Genomic DNA, 22,142 nt, shown 5'->3' on the forward strand with positions numbered 1-22,142 from the left:
TACTGATAGTTCTAAAACTATAATTAGTTTTAGAACTTTCACTAGGTTAGGTTTGGGTTTGAACAGAAAATAGACGTTTCGCAACTATCAAATTGAGTTTAATTTCAATAGCGCCTATCATTTGAATTATATTTTCGCATGTAGAAATATATATCTACTGGTGAAAATGTATTTGGACTCCAGCTAGTAAAAATATAACTTTACTGAAAAATACACATTAATTGTAATATTTCTGAATCACATGTAAACAAATATTAGTAAGTGTGCAAATGTATATATTACTAAATATGGAAAAGTGTAAATCATATAATTGTATCAGCACCTGCCAAATAAATTATATTTTCACTGGTAAAAACATGTTTCTAGGGGTGAAAATGTATTTCGATATAATTACACTGAAATGACATATTTTAAAAATTATTTTCAGGTTAAATGTTAGACTGTTTTTTAGATTATTTTCAAGAGGTTCTGGTTTATTTCGATTTCATTGAGATTCATAGTATTTTTCAGGTCAAATTTAAGTGGGGGCAAATGCCCCCCACCTGCTTCTCCCCAAATGACGTCCTTGCAATCGAGCAGTATTCCAACTTTATTTTTAGAATTTTGTTAAGAGTCACTAAAGAGCAATCTAGGCGACACTTCGACGCAAAAGTACGATACAAGTAGTATTGTTTTACATAATAAATTGTATAAGTAACATAAATGAAACTTATTTTTATTTTATTTGGTATTTGTCGTTTTCTGTTTATTAAGATTAATATGAATGAACTATAAAATATTGCAATTTTTATCCAACAACTTTTTAAATGTTTTTTTAATGGCTTTTTCAGTTATAAAAAAGGAGAAATATTAGAAAAAAGGGGGGTGGAAATATTATAAAATCAGTTTAGAACACGTATTTTCAGTTTTATTTTAGCCATTTGTATAATATATACACAATGTATTAAACACGAAAATATTTTTTTATTTACAACACGTCGATATATTTAGTTTACATACATTCTTATTTGTACACATAAATAATTATATACAATTTTCGCTATATTATTATATTATAATAAATTATTTTTTATCTCTGGGAATTGGACATTTTTATACGTGGTGTAATTACTGGTAAATAGTTATTCGAACATTGAAAAAATATACAGATTGGATGAAAGTAAAAAAATTGTACGTGCACGGAATTATGTTATTATATTTTTATTATTTCTGTTGAAATTAAAAACATTTTTAGGCACTCATAAAAATTAAGTTGTTGTTTCAGGGATGTATTCCAATTTGTTGTCGTTTACCGCAGAGTCTTTCAATTTTGACTTCTTGTACTGCAAGCGATTGATTCTCCTTCTGAGTAGATTCATTTTTTTATCGTTGCAGTCGTTCAGCTGGTCTTCGTCTTCCAATTGTAAATTTTCTAATTCTAGCGAGAGTCTTTTGAGAATCCTATTGCACAGCCGTTTGTGAGTTTTAAGTTCGTCGGGAGACAGGAATTGAGCTGTGAACAAGAGGTCCTCCTCTTCTTTATCGTCGTCCCCCTTGCGCAATTGCTCCAGCTCATTCAAGAGATTGTTGTATCTGTGAACGGCTTGGTTGTATTGCTGCTTCTTATCTTTCAAGCATTGACCCGCTCCTTTGTCGCTATCTAGACTGGTGTTCCACTTGAACGACCCGTTGGCAATTCTGCCATTCGACTTTTCACCACGAAGCGACGTCGCCCTGCGTCACCTGGAATCTGATCCTTCGACGGCTGGATCCGAGTCCTCTCCCAAAGAATTGGCATGCGCTTGACGGTTATACGAAGGACTTCGACAAGCTCGCATCTGAGATCCATCCGAACCTCTTCTGGAATGTCCGGCCGTGGCCATTCTATTGCACAAACATCTACAAATGATCTTCTTAAACGCGAATCTAAAGTCCTTCGAAAACAGGGCATAAATCAAAGGATTTATAGCCGAATTGCAGTAGCCTAACCAAAACAAGATTGAAAACACTATAGGGTGGATACAGTCTTCGCAAAACGCTCTTACTAAATACATGGTGAAGAATGGAAGCCAACAGAATATAAAACCTCCGACGATTATCCCTAAAGTCTTCGCCGCTTTGGTTTCCATTCTGAATCGTTTAACTTGTGCTTTTATGTTGCGTTTGCCCATTTTCCTTTGAGCTTTGGGCTTATTGTTCGGCTCTTCGTAAAGGGCCGAGGAGGGAGAAGGACTCAAGTCCCTCTCGGCCGTCACCGAGCTGGAATCGCAACTGGAAGACCTTCTGGAGTGACGCGAGCCTGAAAGTCGCTGTCCGGTTACTCTCAAGTGGTTGTCTCTACTCCTGTATATGGCCGAAGATGTCAACTCTTGCCCACTTGGTGAACAATAATGGACGGCATACAATGCCGGCGGACTTCCTGGACTGCCGCCTGAACAAATTTGCTCCGTTGAAGGATACGAGACGGAGATTTTGATCTTTTCGTGACTTCGGCGCTGATTCGAGTACCTGAAACAACACAAAAACATATTTTTTATAAAGTAAAACATACATTTGACATACATAATCGAATGATGATAATAATAAAAGTCTGCAAATTTTAATATAATATGATTTTTATTTACTTACTTCGGTATAAGATACCTTAAATCGTATCAGCGATAAGAGTTTGTGAGATATAAGCATTTTTTTAAATGTATTTTCAAGGTCTAGTAAGTCACAAGAAAGGGGCAATTCAATCATAATATACTCATACTATTTAATCATTCCAAATTTTAATCATACTTTTCAAATCGTCGTCAATATGTTTAATATGAATATAGGAAAGCTTGTCATCCGCAATTCACATCCAGCAATTAATCGCTAGCAGTTGAACACAGCGTGAATTGATCGTATAAACAATTTAGAGCCTAAATATGATCGATAGAATATTTTCCCGTCCAGATCAATGAAATTTATTGGTTGATTGACGGTGTGGCAAGTCTTAAAAATTGTTTTTAAAAGCAAGACGTATTTTAAGATAAAACTCAATTTGACAGTTGCAAAACGTCTATTTGCTATTCAAACCAAAACCTAACCTGAACGAATAAATTTAAAACTTAGTTATAAATATTTTAGGTTAGGTTTGGCTTTGGTCAGCCAATGAACGTTTTACAGTTGTTGCAGTGAAGGTATATTTTCAATAGTATAAATATAACTTTAGTAATTATGCCAGTAAAAATGTATCCAACGATTGATTTATAATTCCACTGGTCAGTATCAATAAAACTGTATTTATTTGCTGCGCAGATGGTAAAAGTAACAACTCTTTTTAATTTAGAATGACCAATAAATGTATATGAATTATATTTATTTCATGGCGATAAAATATGCGAGCGATTATTTGTAAACTATAAATTGTTTATGCGGTCAATTGACCCGGCAGGACTGCTAGCGATTAATTGCTGGCGGTGAATTGCGTGGGATAATTTTTTAGACCCAGTTCAATATGGGTAACGAAAATTGTCTAAATAAATTGCCACCTCAGGATTACCCAAAGGTTTATTATTCATTATTGATACAGTTATTTGTAATTTCAAATTATTTCTTCTTGACGATGATTTTAAAGCATTGCTTTAAAGAAATTCTATTGTGAACTATACAAATCTTTATTTTGACATTTAATACCTGTACATGTATTTAATTAAATAAATAAGCAAATGATTATTACAGTGAAATCTCTTTGTAACGAATGCCAAATACCGCTATGAATAGTTTGTCAACACTAATGTTTAAAATTTAGATAAATGAAATAAGCAAAACTATTTAAAATCAAATTCGAGTATCTTAAAAGTTTTTTGTCTAAGCAAAAGGGTTGGGAACTGTTAAAAATATAATACATATTTGCTTTCATCTTTAATTTTAATTTATATTTGTACGTATATAAAGTATAAATGTATTTTTTTTTGGATTTCAAGCTTTGAATTATTGAAAATGTAGAGATAAAATAGGATGATCTCACCGTTATATCAATGTTAAACTTATATATGATACCTTAATGGTTATATCTCGCGATATAAAAGATCTTTCTCGTTATTTTTCTTTGAAACCTTTTGAGTCGGAAATGCGCATTATATATTTTGCAATTTAGCTCCTGTTGTAATATAATGTACACACATATACTTGGTAATAAATATTATATTTTAGAAGTAAAATGCTACATTCAATCTCGTGGTGCAAATATTTATGTCCTGTAAATAAAGCTATTTCAAAATGCAAACACAAAAAAGTTTCAGGGAATGATTTGTATACTTAATAAACAAGATAAGAAAACTTGGTCTATTTCTCATCAGCGTTTGCGGAAGTCTTTCGTTGAACTTTTTTGCGATTTGTCGCCGTATTGTCAAATTAAAATATAGATCAATAAAGAGTTTTATCTACACATACCAATGCATGATACATGTAGCTGGAGTAATTAGCTACATGTACAAAGTGTGAAAATTATACAGGGACGCGGAAGGAAAGGGTTAAGCTAAAGCTTTATGAAACCACAAAACGCTGCCCAAAATTAATGGTATAGGCAACTCGTTTACTATAGTTTTGCGACTGTAAATATCATTGTACAGCATATTTAACTTTTTTGCCACAAATATATAACAGCTTGATAAGATATTAAGTAACCACTGAAAATAAATTAGTAATTGGCTTGCATTTTTTACTGATTTTGTTCTCGAAAAATATTTATAAAATACATTTACTCTGATGAAATATGATCTATATTTGCGATAACACAGTCAGTTCGAGAGCTATCAATTTCATCATTATTCATAATTGAGAAAGAGAAGGCAAGTTTAGGTTTACGCCCTAACTTTTAACTCAAAAGCACACGATAGGTATATAAGTTCGATATACTTATTGGTACACCGATTGATTGATAAATATAAAATAATATAGTAACGATTTTTTTTCTATAATTATTTTCAAAATATAAACAGGAGTAATGATTAATAAATTCAACGTATATTCGTATCGTATGGTTTAAAGCTAGTAGGGGCGTAGACCCAAGTTTGCCAACTCTTTCTCAATTACGAATAAAGATGAAATGAATAGCTCTCGAACTGAATTTGTTAACGCAAATAGGGTATAGGATATTAATTATAATGTTTTTAACATGTAGCTGCAATTTGGCATACTTTTGCCATTGGCCAGCTGACCTACTGCGGCTTTATTTAGCTCAGTTAGGAGTCTGCACATTTCGTACTCTCGAGAGTGACAAACACCAGAACAGCTCCTATATGGCGCGTCGCCGAAGGTCTGTGCCGCCATATAATATGCACCATAAGCCATGTCACCAGTAGCATGTTTTATTAGTGTTTCTTATATATAAATAAAGCGTCCAAATAATTTAAAATAGGTTAAATTGCGTCTGCTTCGACAAGCTCAAGATCCTCACAAGTGAACCACTTCTCTTTAGTTTCTAATATATGCAATTAAATCCGTTCTATTTTTTTTATACTTTTAGCCACTTACGGCGAATAGTGGAAAATAAATGCACGTTTCCTCCCACCACCCCACAATTGTGCCTTACACCGAATGCACTTCAAAATAATTTTATGCGCAGTGAATTGAAGCACTCAAGTGTCCAATTAGTTATAACAGGGTATGGAAATATATTCATTGACGCATTAAAAACCACTATTAGAAATATAAGATAAAATGCTAATATTTAATACTGATTTATATGCTATTTTAACACATTGAAATATTAAGCACACAGAATAAATCATTTGAATTCATAGATCAGAGAAAAACATGTTTTCTTAGAAGAGTTCAATAAGGTTATATACTATCAGGGTTGCTCTTAAAATATATAGATAAAAAATGATAAGGAAAACTCCAGAGCATTATACTGATAGTAGCCACAAAATATGTAACGCAAAATTTTTCGTGTCAAGGAAAGAGCTAGCAGAATTATTATAATATGAGGACTTTTGATAAAGCAGGTAGATGACCATTGACAAACTTACTTTGTGAATTTAGATTATCTAGGTTATTTAATATGCTTTCGGGATCGTATCTATCCGATTCCAAAAACCGATGTTATATCCTTTGGTGGACGTGAGATGTGAGTAGGATTTAAATAGCCTTCGTTGTAAGGATGCCATAATAGTTAGGTGTAAGAATATATGTATCTCATGAAAAATTAAAAAAGAAATCGTTCAAACTGGCGTTTGAACGATTTTCTTCATGGAGCAGTAATCTAAATTTTGAGAGCTAAAATGGAAAGTAGGCAGCAGAAAAGACAAATTGGTATATTCTGTAAATGGTTCATATTTAAGAGCTCTATTCTATACTATCTTTAAAACCCATAAAATAACAGCGTTAACTATTTGGAAAATCGCATAAAGCAAAAATACTATTATTTTTATATTTTATTTCGATGCAGATTTATCTTCTAAACATTTTTTGTAAAAAAACACTTTTTTGTAGGATTTCATCTGACAAAGTTATAATACTAAGTTTTTAAATTTGCCGCCATTTTGCAAAAAAATCATATTTTTTTTTCTTACCAAATTTTATGGGGGTGCTAAAGAATCCTATATAATAACAAAAATTCAGTTCTTAGTCATTTAAACAAATAAAATGAGAGAGTTGACTCATAATAGCTTGTATGGGGTCCGATAAAACTAACATATAGCTTGTTTTGAAGCAAAAAACTATTTTTTATATTTTATTTCGATGCAAGTTTAGCTTGTAAACGTTTTTTATTTAAAAAACTTTTATGTAGGATTTTATCCAACGGAGCTGTGAGTGCTTAAGTTTTTAAAATTGACACCATTTTGCAGAAAAGTGTCATATTTCATTTTGCTAGCAAACATAAAGGGGTGCTTAAGAATTCCACATTGTTACAAAAATTCAATTATAAGTCGTTTAAAAGAAGCTTATATTGGCCTTACTATATTGCAAGTCTTATATACGTTTGTATGGATGGCCGATCGACTTATTACTAAACTTGTTTCGAAGCAAAAAACTATCTTTATAAGATATATTATTTTTTTAGTAAATATGTCAAAAAAATGAAATGAAGTGACCAAGTCAATTTAATAGCTTTAATATATAGCAATTTTTTTAATAATCGTATTTATTCATCCTAAGCCAAAATATATGACTTGCTCTTAATTCTTCAACATTAAATTTTCGTTTCAAGTTCGTTTTATTATTTTTATAATGATTATTTTTTATTTATAAATAGAAATGAATGGATTTTATTTAAATAAAAAAAATCATAATTTAAATAAACAGATTAGTTCATTAACGTTTTATTACCCGAAATTGGCTGCTTGGACGACAGAGACAGAGGGTAAGCGGGAATTAATTCTTTTCACAACAGCCAAGAAAGTCTGAGGTTTAATAAACGTATATTTTATTAAAATATATTTTTGTTATATTGTTTAAAATATGCTCATTATATTTTTATTATCAATTTATTTCACTATAAGTAAGCTTAAACGACTAAAAGGTGTCGTATTGTGTAATATGTTAAGCTCTTCAAGCGATAAGAATCCCGAGTGCCATCTGATAGTGAAAAGTTCAAAGACGTTTGATATATGATAGTTTTTCGTAGCTAATCTAAAATTATCTCATTACGCTTTTATTGGTCTTGTGTATTTTTATTTTCAATGGCACAGTACTTTGCGATTTATCGCATTCTAGAGAGGAAATTGGAAACCCATAGATTTCCGGGGTCAAAAAAATATAAGTGAAATGTATGTATTAAATTAAAGTAAAATAAATAAATTCAATTAAAATTAAAATATTATCTTGATTGAAATTCTTCCCTTTATATGAGATCTGTGTATGGACTGAGAGGCATAATAAAAGTAAAGGATCGAGTTTTGGGTAACGAAGCAAATTGGTACATTTTGCGGTTTCCGGATGAATAATTATTGCGGGGTCGAAACTCCGTGGATTTAAATTCAAAAACAAACTCGAATACATTAGAATACTTGAAGGAGTATTGCGAGTTGTGATTGATATCAAGTTTAAAGTTTTAATTCTGCACTGGGCCTTGATCTTTAGATATAAAAAATGATTTTTAAAAATCTGGAGTTTATCATTTTTCTTTAATACCATTATTTCAATATCAAGTTCCGATTTTTTTTATATGTAGTGTCACTTTTGAGATATAATATTATATATAGTATTGGAAAAAATACTTAAAACGATGGATTTATAACATTCAAGTCATAATAGAGATTTATTTAAATTTAATGATATTATATTTTTTTATTGCTTTAACAAAAGTTAACAGAAATATTTGTTTTTGTAAAGCTATAAGATTGTTGTTAATCGTCAACAATTGCCAATGTAAATTTATGATACTTTTGATTTTACTTGAAACATATGTTTTTTTTGTATACATATATATATATAGTGTTTTTTTTGGTTAATATAAAAGAGAAAGCAAATAAACATCAATTATAAACTCAAGTGCTTTGAGCTTTTTTATAAACCTATATATTTAATATGAACCACGCGTGTGTATTCAATTAATGAGGTGTATTCAATAGACGTAATATATCAATAGAGTGATGCTAATATCATATACAATATAACTTTGAAAGCGTAAACATCTGGTTTATTTATTAGGTAATGATATACTAAGATATTTAAATATGAATAGAAATAATATGCGTGTGTACGTTTTATTATTATATTTCGTATATTGTATGTATTGTACATAGCTCTACAGAGATTATCTAGTTTTATAGAGAATCCTCGCCGATTTATATCTAGCGATTTTAAGCTGAGGGATTTATAATTACATTATTTCAGTCAAAAGCATATTTTATCAGTCAAGTGGAGTTTGAGAAACAAATTAATTTATAATTAAATACAAGTATTTATTAATTTTTATAGTTTAATTGATTTATTTTCAGATACAAAAATATTTATACATGCAAATTATTTATAATTTTAAACTTTATTTTTTAATTTTCATACACAGGCACAATCGTAAAAATATAAATTAAACCGATAGAGGTTGTTTAAAGTGTTTATTTTAAACTCATTTTTAATATTTAGTAGGCCCACCCTTTTTGTAATAATGTCAATTATTGATATTTTTTTCTATTTCATTTGCATTTTTTCTCGCAGTGCAATTTTGGATTTGCAATTGTGTTGAGATTAACGAGCAAGTCTCTTAACATTTAACAAATCCTGAAGTTAATAGTAAGCAGAAGAAATTTATGCTTTATGAAGGTGGATGGATTTGAATTAGACTGCAAGAAAAACAGTTCAGAATATTCCGTAAAAGCTCAGAAAATATAATATAAACTGAAAATATAATTTTTACTCATTGCTCGCCAAGGAAAAAAAATTGGTAGGAAATATGTCGAAAAGATTAGATAAAGTCGTAAAGTTACCAACAATAGGAATGAATTTTATTGCTCCAATATAATCGTATATTTATGTTATGTTAAGAATGTAAAACATACTTTTTAATTTTCATCAGATAAATACTTTATTGGTTTATAAGTTTTAAAACCACTTGAATAACACTACATCAGATACGCATATATAAAATATTTCTGGGATAATAATTTGTAAATATAATATAATTTAATTATTGCAATATCGATATCACAGCACTGAAAAATTTGCTGAAATTTAGCTATTAATTGTATGGATATTGAAAGCTTTAATTACGATCCTCAGTAATGAGGAAATCGACTAATAAGAAACCTTAATGATAAATTATGACCCTTAACCGCACTTCCCCAGTTGTCGCAATCCTCGACTAATTCAAACCCTCACCGCACTTCCTCGACTTCCAGAGTTTCTCCATCATCGCCCCCCGTTTAATATGCAGTGGATACAAACCTGTGAATTCTTTCCGGCGACGCGCTTCCCAAGGATGTGGTGGTGCTCTGCGCCGATCCAGTGCTGAGAGGGGATCCCTGTGGACCTCTGCGAGTTGTCCCACCGCCACCCCTGCCACGATGTATCCGCAAAGTTAACCGGTTATCGTCGAACCGATTACCGACACCTTTGCCTGGAATTATCACAAGAGAACGTGAATAACGCTGAGCGTGATTTACGGACGGTCGAGTCGAATAAATATACTACTTTTTTCACACCTTTAACTCAACTAAACTTAGGGTTGAAATGTTCATACAGGTATAGCATAAGTGATTTATAAAAAAAATATTTTAATACTAGTGTATTCATTTAGTATCGTATACAATAGAATTTCTGATTTTTAAATAAAATTTCACCACATAATATACACAGTAATATAAATAATTTATTAATAAAAAAACAGTTAAATTATTTAATTATTAAAAAATAGAAACATCACCGCAGGAAGCATTTAATTATATAACAAGTCAGAAGTCATAAATCAGAAGGGATTAAAAATCCGTCCGCCTTAAGAAAAGATAGCGCGTGCATTCGGGTTTGCCCTCAAAACGGCCATTTCTAATCTACTCTAGCAGCTAACCACAATTTATTTAAAAAAACTCACCATCCATTTGTAATTTGATGTTCCAGCGAAAAAGGACGTACAAAAATACGAGAAGACGCGCAACCAAAAATAACCTCCTTTTCGACATTTAGTCTGAGAACTCCTCTGAGACTTTCTCAGAGACTTATTCTACTGACATTTACACTTGAATATTCACTTGAATACGAACATAACTTGATTTTTTAACCGATGAAAAGCTGACTCAAAGCATCACAGAAGAAAAAATTAGTGTAACAATAAAATTTACTTGAATATTTGTAGCAAAATTTTTATATATATTTTTTTCGTGCTATAACGTACTTGCCCTCTACGATAACTATCTTCCTGTTATAAATAAGGGTAATTTTTTAATATCATATGTACATTAATCAAAAGTATTGCTAAAAAATAAATATACTCGATCATATATTAAAAAGGGTTAAAAACACAATAAAAGTTAAATAAAAATATATAATAAAGGCGAACGACTATTAACATCGCTTAATCGATACAATGGAAGACGTCGACGACAAATACAAACTTTTAACTAGGTTAAATGGATTCGTAGAACGAAATTCGAACTTGCTTTACATTCTAACTGCGTAGCATTTCAAAGGATTTTTAATTCATTGCTATCTTATTAGACTGTGTTGCTATTAGAAAACAAAATTACTTCGATAATTAAAATCAATTTAATTAATGTATTGTACTTGTTACTTTTATGAATGTATCGATTGAGAACATATAACCAAAATAGAATAGGTAACTTCAATCGCGTGCGTAAAAAATTCATCTCGTGTAACTAAACTTTTGATATTTAATTTCCTGTGTGAAGCTCAACATTCGATATTTAATTTCTTGTTAGTAGGTTATTATAAATAATATGTGCAATGAGATATATAAAAAGTTTTGTAAACCAAAAATGGAGTAAAATCTTTTTTTAAATTTAAATTACATATTAATATTATTTTTGCTTCGTTTTGATTTTTTAAAATATATTTTAAAATTTTATGGTTTGAATTACACATTATTATTTAGAATTTTCAATGATAGTCAAAATGGTTCAATATATAAAAAACTACTTAACATTTTCAATTCATTTAAAATAGGTTTACAAAATATTTCCAGAAGAAAACATTTTATATTATTTAACGTTAGATTTGAAACTTTGATATTTAATGATAAATATAAATATTGTATATCATTTATAAATAGGTTTAAAACTTAGCTAGATAATATCTAATAAATTAAACATTGTACAATAAAATTTAAATAAAGCGAAGCTTATATTGAATGTAACGAAGATGATATATTTTTATTTTATTTTTAATTACCATATTACTACAGCGTCAAAATAACCTCTTATAAGGTTGACAGATTGTTTTTTGTCCATTTTCAAGGATACTGTATGAAACACAATAAAATTTGTGAATAAATGTTTTATAAAAAACGTTTGAGGGTCAGCGAAACACACGTAATGTCTAGCTTTTGAACACATCTAGCACAAGCCAAGTCAAGGACGAACTAACTATGTTACGTCATAAATTCGGATCAAAATATTTCGTTATACTGAGATCAGTCTTCGATACAGTGAAAACATTTTGTATGAAAATTTTTCAGGGATAAATTGAAGATTCGTTATACTGGGAATTTCGTTATTTCGGTATTCGTTACAAAGTGATTTCACTGTATACATTTTTTAAATAGGTTTGTAACTTAACTAAATATTAATAAAACAAAAAAATATCAAAATGTTTTCAATATAAAAAATAATATTAAAACGTAACGTTAAAATGAATAATAAAGTAAATATATTTAAAATCTATAATAAATTAGGAATATAGTTTTAATTTATTTTGCTGTTCACGTTTAAAACGTACCTACATAGTTCAGTTAAATCTAACGTATATGTGCATTAAATCGGAAGCAATGATAATGTTTATGTATTATAAAACGAAAAACTCACTTTTCGGCCATGGAGCCCGTCGACGGGAATTCAAAATTTGAAGATTTATTTATGATTGTTTATCTAGTTTAATCAAAGTATTCTTCTAATCCTCAACACATTATGTATATATTTAATTTTCATAGTTATAACACACCTAGTTAATTTGCAATCCGATTATTTATATTCAGTCAAATGACGAATTAATGAAAATTATTGTCGCGTAGCAAAATTTTATTTATAAATAATAATTATTTAAAACTGTTGTCATGGTACTGTCGGCCATTTTGTTTTATATTTGAATGCTTATTTTTCATTGGTCGAAACAACAGAATGCATTACCAGCTTAGAATAATTATATATAAGATAATTATAAAGGTACATATTATGAGCTTTATGAGTTTTATTAATATTTACATAAAATTAAAATTCTGAAGTAAATAAACAATTGTGTTTTAAAAAACGAAGAATACTTTTTCGCTTAGATTTCAAAACGAATTCAGTATAAATAGAGCGACAGTTTTATTGATATCGTCCTTTCTCACACTGTATATTTCAACGTTAAAATCGTATTCTGAAACGGAAGTAAAAGAGAATGAATGAAAAAAAGTATTTTTCCGTTTCATCGAATCTCAGTTTTCAAAGTCGATGAAAACAACCATAAATTCACAAACGAAGTGAAAAACAGTATATAAAATAGGGCGCTAGCGGAAAATTTTAATAAATTAGCGTGTCACGCCTTTGAAATTTTGCCAGAATTTTTTTACAAACTAATATTTGAAAGCCCTTACATGTCTCAGCAATGAACGTTGCTACTACGTATATTATTTACATACCTATATGTATATGCACATAATACAAATCTACTCGGATTACTCATTATACATAATAAATACTCATATTGCTCTGTGGAGGTTTAAGTGCTCTTGTCGCTTCTAAAAGGTATGAATTAAATATGCTGTTTTATTGCCGAAATTTAGCGATCGGAATAGATGTGATGTTTTTCGTAGCTTACGTAGAAAATAAAACCTGAAATTATTAAACTAAAATATTTTTTTGAATGAAAACATAGTTTTTAACTCCATTAGATATTTTTCTAAAAAAAGCACTATGGTGATATTAGAGTAAACTATTAATATATAATATTAATTAAAATAAAGCAATGTAGAAGTTTGCCGATCACTGTCTTAAATTTTATTGTGTAAACAAAATTTGCAAAATATTCTCACAAACTAAATCACAAAGTATTTATTTTAATAAATGACAATTTATATTTTTAAATTTAAATAATCAATAAATATCAGTTAATAAAGAAAATCGAGTTCTTTCGACCAAAAATCTAAAGTAAATATATATATGTGGGGTATCCACCTAGTCATTTAAACGACAATCTCGTACTTAATAAAAGGATATAACAACTCGTTTCGACAAAAGGTCTTACTATACCAATAATACCCAATACGACAATTCCAACAATGGTGCTAAGGGATACCATAATTATCGGTACCAGATATCATAATTATAGATACCATAACGCCCTTAAACCGCTCGTAATGACTAGAAAAACTAACCTATATGGACGTAAATAATGTAACAGACGATACGTTTCAAAGTTTACAAAATTCTATGTGATTAAATATTGTTAAAATATTTAATTCGTGAAATTAAGTAAGAAAAACAGATCTTCAGAATACTATTTATTTTAAAATATCGTTTTTCTGCCGCATTATATACCTATATCCAAATATGCAAAACAAAATCACAAAGGATCAAATCTCATCTCCAACAATTGACTCTTATTATGCTCCAGCTCGTGTGTCCCAGGATAATTCCATGGCAACGATTAATGGCACTCGGAGCCATTAGGGCGAAAACAATACGCCAATTAGCGGGCGCCCAAGCTATACCTATCCAAGGGCAACAACAATGACGTTACGTCCATAAGGTTCGGTAAAGAAAAAGGAGCGGCTCATCGAGTTAGGCTCCTCGCGCACACAGCTATTAGATTTTAAATTGTCCCTTCGTGAAATGCGATTAAGGGTCCTAATGGATCACCGGTCAATCGGAAAATGGGGATCAGTCGCGGGACAGGGTCAGGTCTCGCGTCTCGCAAAGTCCTCAAATTGGATTTAACGTTTCCGAGACGTTTTTACAACTCGGCAAAACTGAATTGATTATCTTGTATATAGTATATGTATGACGTGATGCCGCATTTGTGCTGACTGCTGACAACCCTCTCGGTCGGGAGACAATAAGTCCTTTGCCGGGAAATGTGACGACAATACGATCTCAGCGATATTTTTTTACTTATTAATGTGACAATACAGTGTTATATAATAATAAGCTACCTAATCCTTTACTCGTATACCCAGGGAGGTGACTCAAATATCTAGGTAAATGAGTTATGTAGGTGTAGTGATTTCATTCTATTTTTGTTATTACTTTTTATTATTTACAGACTTCATGAAAAGATGACAAATATATTTATAAATATTTATTTATCATGATAGTGAAAGATAATAATTTTAGCTTAATTCATAAAATGCAAAATATCTATATGTATATTTCAATTTTTAATTTTCATCGTTTCGATTTGATTATTCTTTTAGGAGAATTCTAAAATAACTTTTTAATTTAAGTTTGCATTTCAAAAATGCATTTTTAAAATTCGATGAAGTTTATTCAGATAATAAAATGCAATTATGCACACGTGAATGCAACCCTTGCCGCTCTCTATGAGAAATCTACGGTGTGTTCAACCATTTTTTACATAGAAAACAATGCCGCGTGGGCGGTATAGTTTTCTCTATGAATATCTCTACATACATACATACACAAAAATATACAAATATTTACACTTTAATATACATGTTCTTAATAAGCATATCATATTTAACAACCTGCTGCGATAGCTCCATGTAATTATCTCTGAAAACATCGTTGAGAAACTGTATGGTTTGTGTGAATAACATCCTGGCTACTACAATTGTGATTGTATAAGACACTACAGCATCGTTGCTTTGTCAACACCATCCTTTAGAAACTTCAAATAGTGCTTAATTGAATCCATGCAAAAGACATTAGGATACAAATATCAACACGATTAGTGCTCACTATTTTAAAGATATGTAAGAAACTCTCCAACAACAAATAATGTTTTGTTTTACCGTGATTAAGCAATAAAGTCTGGATGCTTAAAATTAATAATTTTGAATCGAAAATAAATTGTAATAGTGATGTGCATACCAAATCTTCATTCCTGCTCGAAAGTATTTCTATTTTAAAACACTTATAAAGGAGTTATTCTTGGCAAAAATATCTGGAAAATGTGAGAATGTAAGCCTTGGTAATGCAAAAAAGTAACCGGTTGTCGATCGACCACCTCGAATTTAGGCAAATACTCTTGTTAAGTATTTTTAAGATGAATGTCGGGACCAATGGTGACCGTTACAAAAAGTGGTACTGCAAAAAGTTAATCAAAAAAATCGCTTTATTTATGTTTGTTTAGTTTAAGTTCACCTTCTAAGTTTTTAAGTTTTTCATACACGATTCCAAGATTTACGAGATTACGATTACAAGATTTTTTCTTCCCAGAAATGCAAGAATTTGAAGCATAGAACAACAGGTAATGGTTTCAACAAGATGGCGCTACATGTCACATGTCTAACGAATCTTTGGCTGTCGTGAATGAAATGTTTGTAGGAAAACTCATTTTGCGTCGAGAAAATATTCCATTGCCTCCCAAGAGACCTGATGTTTTTCTCTTGGGAAACTTAAAGAGTCACGTTTACAACAACAACACAGCTACGACAGTCCAATTGAAAGCGAATATTTGGGAATAAATGGCTGCTATTCCACGAGCAATGTGCCAGCGACTTTTTACAAATTTGAGTAATGTGGACCTCAAATTTATTCAATATATATATTTATTGCCATACTAAAAATATATGTATATAAATATTAATTTTATTCATAATAAATAAGAAACACGCTTATTTAAATCCATTATAGGTAACTGACCAGAATTAATGATGTTCAGCAATTACTAGAATAGCTTAGGTTATTATTGGGCACATTACGATATTATGAATGAATCCCTAGTTTATTTTTAAGTAGCCACACAAACTTTTATGTATCACTGTGCATGATAATATTTAATATAATAATCACCCTTGGAAAGTTTTAATATATATTTTTATGCTTAACGTTTGAAAATGTATTACTACTTTAATACTACCTTCAGATCTTCAAAGAATATTAAATACATTTTATGTGACACTTTCCTTAAATACAATATAAAAAGGGCTCGATTCAATTACTGGTGTCCCATAACGCTCTCCTCTCCCAGTCATAAAAATTGGTTGAACCATAAATACTCAAATGGATGGATTGTACGAGGAGCGGCAACTTAGTTGGCCATTTCTATTTGGTATAACTGCAAGATTTTTGGGGTTGCTTTAGAGAGCTCTATTGCATTTTACGTTTATTTTAGTGTATAATAAAAAAAAGTGGAAGCTAATGAATAATACTTAACTAAAGTGTTTATTTGAGTTTAGGTAACATTAACTAAAAATACGTGTAATTAAACGATACACACAAAAATGGATGATAATTAGTCTTATTATGTAACTAAGCCGAGAAGCTCGCAGTGACTTACTTCGCCTGGCGTGTAATTTGATTAATTTAAGAGATAATTACGTTTTCACAGGCTCTTTCATCTCAGTCAGCTACGGCATGAATACATCATCATAAAGTGTATGCAGTTCATTAAGGATGTTTGTTATCCGCGTAAACCTGTGGATTTGCACTCGCTAACAGACAACCATTAAGCAATACAAATATATTTTTGTACTTTAAGATACTCAATGGATCATGAGAAAGAGAATTTTTATTGTTTATTAAAGCTGTACTATTATAGATAATAGCAACTGCCATTAACTGTAATTAATTATTTTAAAAAGAGGTAAAACTAATACCATAAAATACATTATTTGTAAATAATATATTTTTACTCATTACATAATTTATTAATAATACATAATTTAATCAAAAGCGTATCTAATCTTAAATGATTATAACATGCTTAAAAATATTGCTGTATTTTATAAAAATACAAAGACATGATTACGCTGCAAGTACAAACCCAAAATCGACGCAGTTAATTCGTTCGAAGATGGCTGGTGTGATCCAGCCGAAATATCACGACAAAAAATCTCGTAAATCTCAAAAAACATATAATACTCGCGAGAACATATCAACACATATTCACATAAACGGCAATGAGACTCGCAATGTTTGTGACGAATTCATAGAAAGCATTGTGAATAAAAATACCCAATGAAAAGAAATGCTTCTCAGATTGGCTCACATTCCCTGTCTTTTAATATTTTTGTAATGAAGCAAGAAAATATATATAATATAAAAGTACTAGAGATTTTACTTTCAAAGAGCCAATGCTTTTCTTGTAAGATTTTTTCTAATTTATTTTTTAATTAAATCATGGAAAACACAAGTCGCAACTGTGTCGAATTTAATGATTATTAAAATATTTGCATACAAATGATTTATTATAAAATCCATCCTGCGATTGCGAAAGATACCGTAACGTATACTGTTACAGTGTTTATAATAACAAAAATATCTTATAAAGAGGATGAAAAAATTCTCCCTTTAATTTGTAATCTCACTTCCCTCAGCTACTGAGAATATTATGTTACTTTGTGAATATAATGTAGCCTTCTTTATCCAGCGAGTCATTTCTGCAATTAGTGTTGAAACTTTTTATCAGTTCGCTGAAAGATAATTTAAGTTATGCAAATGTAAAAAAGTACTCCTTAATGAAAATATAAAGTATATATATTTGTCTTTTATAAATTCATTGCTGTTTATAAATTAATTTCGAATGCTAGTAAACCAATAGATGTTTTTCCTTAATGTGTTTGTGAAGTCTGATTGCTCACTAGCTTTTATCGAATAATAGTTAAAGGTGTTTGTTTGTAAGTAATTAAGGATTGATTAAAGTGCACATGAGTTTGCGCTTTATGTATACTATATACATATGCTTTCGTCGCTTAATGGTTTCGTGGAAATTTATGGAAAAGATACGATAAATTATAGATCAAGAACAGAATTAAATATAAGGTTGAATGAGCTTGAGAAGCGTTTAAGCTTTACTAGGTGGTCATTGACGTTGATATCGATTTAATGATAGCAGCGAGTTGTATGTATGAATATAGAAATAACAAGGAAAAGTCTTAGTGTTTGATATATGTACTAATACAATTTTGATATAAAAGTTATTATATACAAGTATTATTTTTTTAGCGGTATTTCAGTGTTCTTAAATTTTTTTGATCTGATAAAAAATATATATTATATTAAAAGTACGTATAAAAATAGAAAAAAAATCACACAAAAGCAGATCATAAATGAAGCAAATAATATTTATTTGATATATAAATATAAATGCATAAATCGATGAGAATTAACAGAATAATAAAAATCAATGATAACCGTTTTTAACTAATAAACCATGTACCAAAATTTATTGTAAGAAATACGTATATATATCCTAGTTATATAAGCCCTAAATAGTAATTTATATCGCGAGGGTGAGGTAAAATATTTGAGGGAAGGGTGCGGTGTCTATAACTTCCATAGTGTCCTAAAGTGCAACTACGCGAATTTTGGAACACATTCAATATGATACACAGTTATATAAGGGAGAAGAGGTGAGGTAGCTAAGAGAATGTGGAAAGGTAGGAAAGGTCAAGAAGTTTTGAGCTGGGTCCTGCAGAATATATAACTATCCCAATTTCATTTAGATCAGTCAAACGGTGTAAGAGAGTTAGCATATAGATAACTGTTATATATGTATTTTACCTACATATGTATTTTATGTATAATCACAGATTTATTTCTATTTTGATATACAATGACAAAAAAATTTTGAAGGATTTGATTTAATGTATTTTTTTTATTTAATAAAATATATTTAGATTTCATTTTTGTCATAGATCATATTCTTAACAATTTCTTAGCATCTTAAAAACATGAAAAAGTATTTTTATAAATGTGTTAAAGGGTAGAGAAGACGATATAACTTCTGAAAATCAACTCTAAATTAGTAAAGCCAGCTAAACGCTGAAAGAGCTATTTGATAAACAATTTTTTTTCGCAAATATATGGTATTTTATTTCAGGTATTATGAGAATGAGAAAGAGTCCAGGATGACCCAAAAAGGGTTATCGCAGTAGTCGGGATTGCTTTAGAGTTCTCACAGGGGTGAGGTTGTAAGCGGTTAGTCTCTCTGGTCTCTGATTTTTGCTGTAGATTAGCTTATTTGGTTGATAAGAATAGGTTTATTTAGATTATTATTAACCTCACAGAATAATGTACAACTTCTTCAATTAAGCAACAGTATGTCTCCCGGGTGGCTCTTTGTAAGAAAAACCATTGTGGCCGCTTCACAATATTTTTATTTAGTACAGAAGAATTTTTTTCCATGCGTGTATCAATTATCATAGATAAATTAAGATACGGTGAAAACCGTTAATAATTTTAGAAATTCGCTCTTTAAATTTTTGAGTGTTGCCAAATACGACAATTTCTCTCGTGTTTATTAAATCAAAGCAGCTATGTTTAATTGATACTTTTATCTAAGCAATTATGTAAGATATATTGAAAAAAATCTGTCACATGTCTTTTGGGAAATATCTAACGACCCACTCTTAATTCTAGTCTATAGATCGAATATACATTTAATGTCTTTCCAAACAAACTAAATTAATTATTTTCTCCTCTATTACTTACAAATATATCGTCTTAGAAAAGACCCTTACATTATGCAATGTGAATGTCTAAACATATTATATTTGTATGATATTCATATTACTTTTGCTTTTTGGTGATTCTCAAGAGAGACAGAAACAGCTTTGAATTCCCACATTTCTTCGGTCCGATGATAGATGATAGTTTATTAGACGTGAATTGGAGCATGCCTCGTATAAGCTCATAAACTTACAAAGTGTATAGCCCAAGTTTTCCGGTTCAATTACTGTCAATGTTTGGGAATAAATTCACGGGATCAGACCAGGGCACGCGCAATACCCCCGGCTCGCCATTTAAATATGGCGGAACCCACCTGAAAGCTTTTTTCATACATATTCAAGAAGGCTTTCGCCGCGAGAGCTTTTCTGCAAACAGTGAACGGGAGCTCTCGCGTTATAAAGATATCACGGTCATAAATATTTCATCGAATATCACACGTTCAAAGTTTGCCCGATCTACGTAAATCGGCGCCGGTTGAATAAACACATTTCACTCTCTGTTGTTTCGAGAAAGACTCCTTTCGATTTCGCTAATGATTACCTTCGCCGAAAGCTTCAATAAATTCCGAGAGCTTTTATATTATATTTGAGGTGCCGTCACCTTTACAGTAGGCACTTAATGTGAGTGTCAAGATATCAGATTGGAGTAATTGGTATTGTTAAATTTATAATGGAATCTTTATTCTCTCGTGCTTTTCGCCCCCGTAATACCTAGAGAGTAACGATACCTGACTTATATTTAATAACACACGAATGAGAGATTTAACTAATTAAATAAAACATATTATCTTATTTCATTTTTTGAAATATAGCATATGCTAACAATATAAAACGTCTTGGGCTATACAGAATTATTTTTTATCTAAAGCAGTCCCGGCTTACTCGAGATTTTCTTAAAAATTGCATATAATACAATATTATTTATAAAAAAATACAACGTCGCTTACAAGATATAAAAAAACAAACAAAAGACTTTTGAATTTAAATTAATCATTTAATTAGAAACGCACGCCCCAGATATGTGCACCGACGCTGCATTAGCTACATTAGTTTCGCATACATATTATCATGAAATGTGATTTTAATTTATACAATAAATCTTGATCCTTTGTACAATGGTTATTATGTAATTGTTCTAAAAATATTGTTTACGAATATTTTTATTGAATTTTCAGCAATGCTTTAATCCAGAGGTGGCCAGCCTTTTGTATACCATGCGCCAATTTTTTCACAGACAAGTTCAGATGCGCCATACAACTCAAGCACTTTTTTAAAAGCACACGTTTATTAGAGCACAAATCTACAATAGTAAGAAATAATCACATGGGCGAAAGGGTGATCGCTGTTCAAATTCTAATTAGTTTTTTGCGACTCTGTTTTGCTTTTTACTAATTTCATTTATTAAAAGGCTTGTTCACACCTGTATGCGGTTCCAAAGCATATTTTTTTGCATATTTTCTTAGCTCTGGGAAATGTTCATTAAGTAAAAAATGCCAGAAATTAATAATGTCAGACGCATTTTGATCCGGGAAAAGCTTATCAAATTTCATTTAAAGAAGGTATTTGATTTTAAATCAATCAATTCTATTTGCTTGTTACAAAGCATCTGCATTTTATTTTGTTCACTTACTGAAAATGGCTTTATAAATGAGAGCATACAGTTTTCTTCTTTAGCAAAATCACGAAACCACTTTCAAATGACTTGCAAAATCTTGATTTTGTCAATATATTTGGTCAAATTGCTATTACTCGCAGCACGTTCACTCTGCTCTTTTAAGTGTGAAAATTTATTTTAATCCTCATTTTGTAACTGGGAGATAAACATTTTTAATTTGATTTTAAATAAACTAATGCTATTTACTCAGCTAGAAAATAATGTATTCTTATCTTGTAGTTTTATATTTAG

General features: G+C 30.2%; 1 protein-coding gene across 2 annotated transcripts in view; it reads right to left on the reverse strand.

Annotated features, from left to right (window-relative positions):
* Positions 1-1,197: 1,197 nt before the first annotated feature.
* The window catches only part of Oamb (Octopamine receptor in mushroom bodies), a 190,012-nt gene continuing 169,067 nt past the window's right edge, over positions 1,198-22,142 (reverse strand). For both annotated transcript variants that reach the window (XM_088199107.1, XM_088199108.1), the window contains exons 6-7: positions 9,841-10,012; positions 1,198-2,487 (exon numbers count right to left, since the gene is read on the reverse strand). In XM_088199107.1, the coding sequence (XP_088055233.1) occupies positions 1,719-2,487; positions 9,841-10,012 (941 nt within the window). In that variant the 3' untranslated portion in view covers positions 1,198-1,718. The remainder of the gene's footprint in view (positions 2,488-9,840; positions 10,013-22,142) is intronic.

Source organism: Plectrocnemia conspersa, unplaced genomic scaffold, assembly GCF_051122295.1.
Source record: "Plectrocnemia conspersa isolate PC_06_02 unplaced genomic scaffold, ASM5112229v1 ptg000012l, whole genome shotgun sequence".
Lineage (NCBI taxonomy): Eukaryota > Metazoa > Arthropoda > Insecta > Trichoptera > Polycentropodidae > Plectrocnemia > Plectrocnemia conspersa.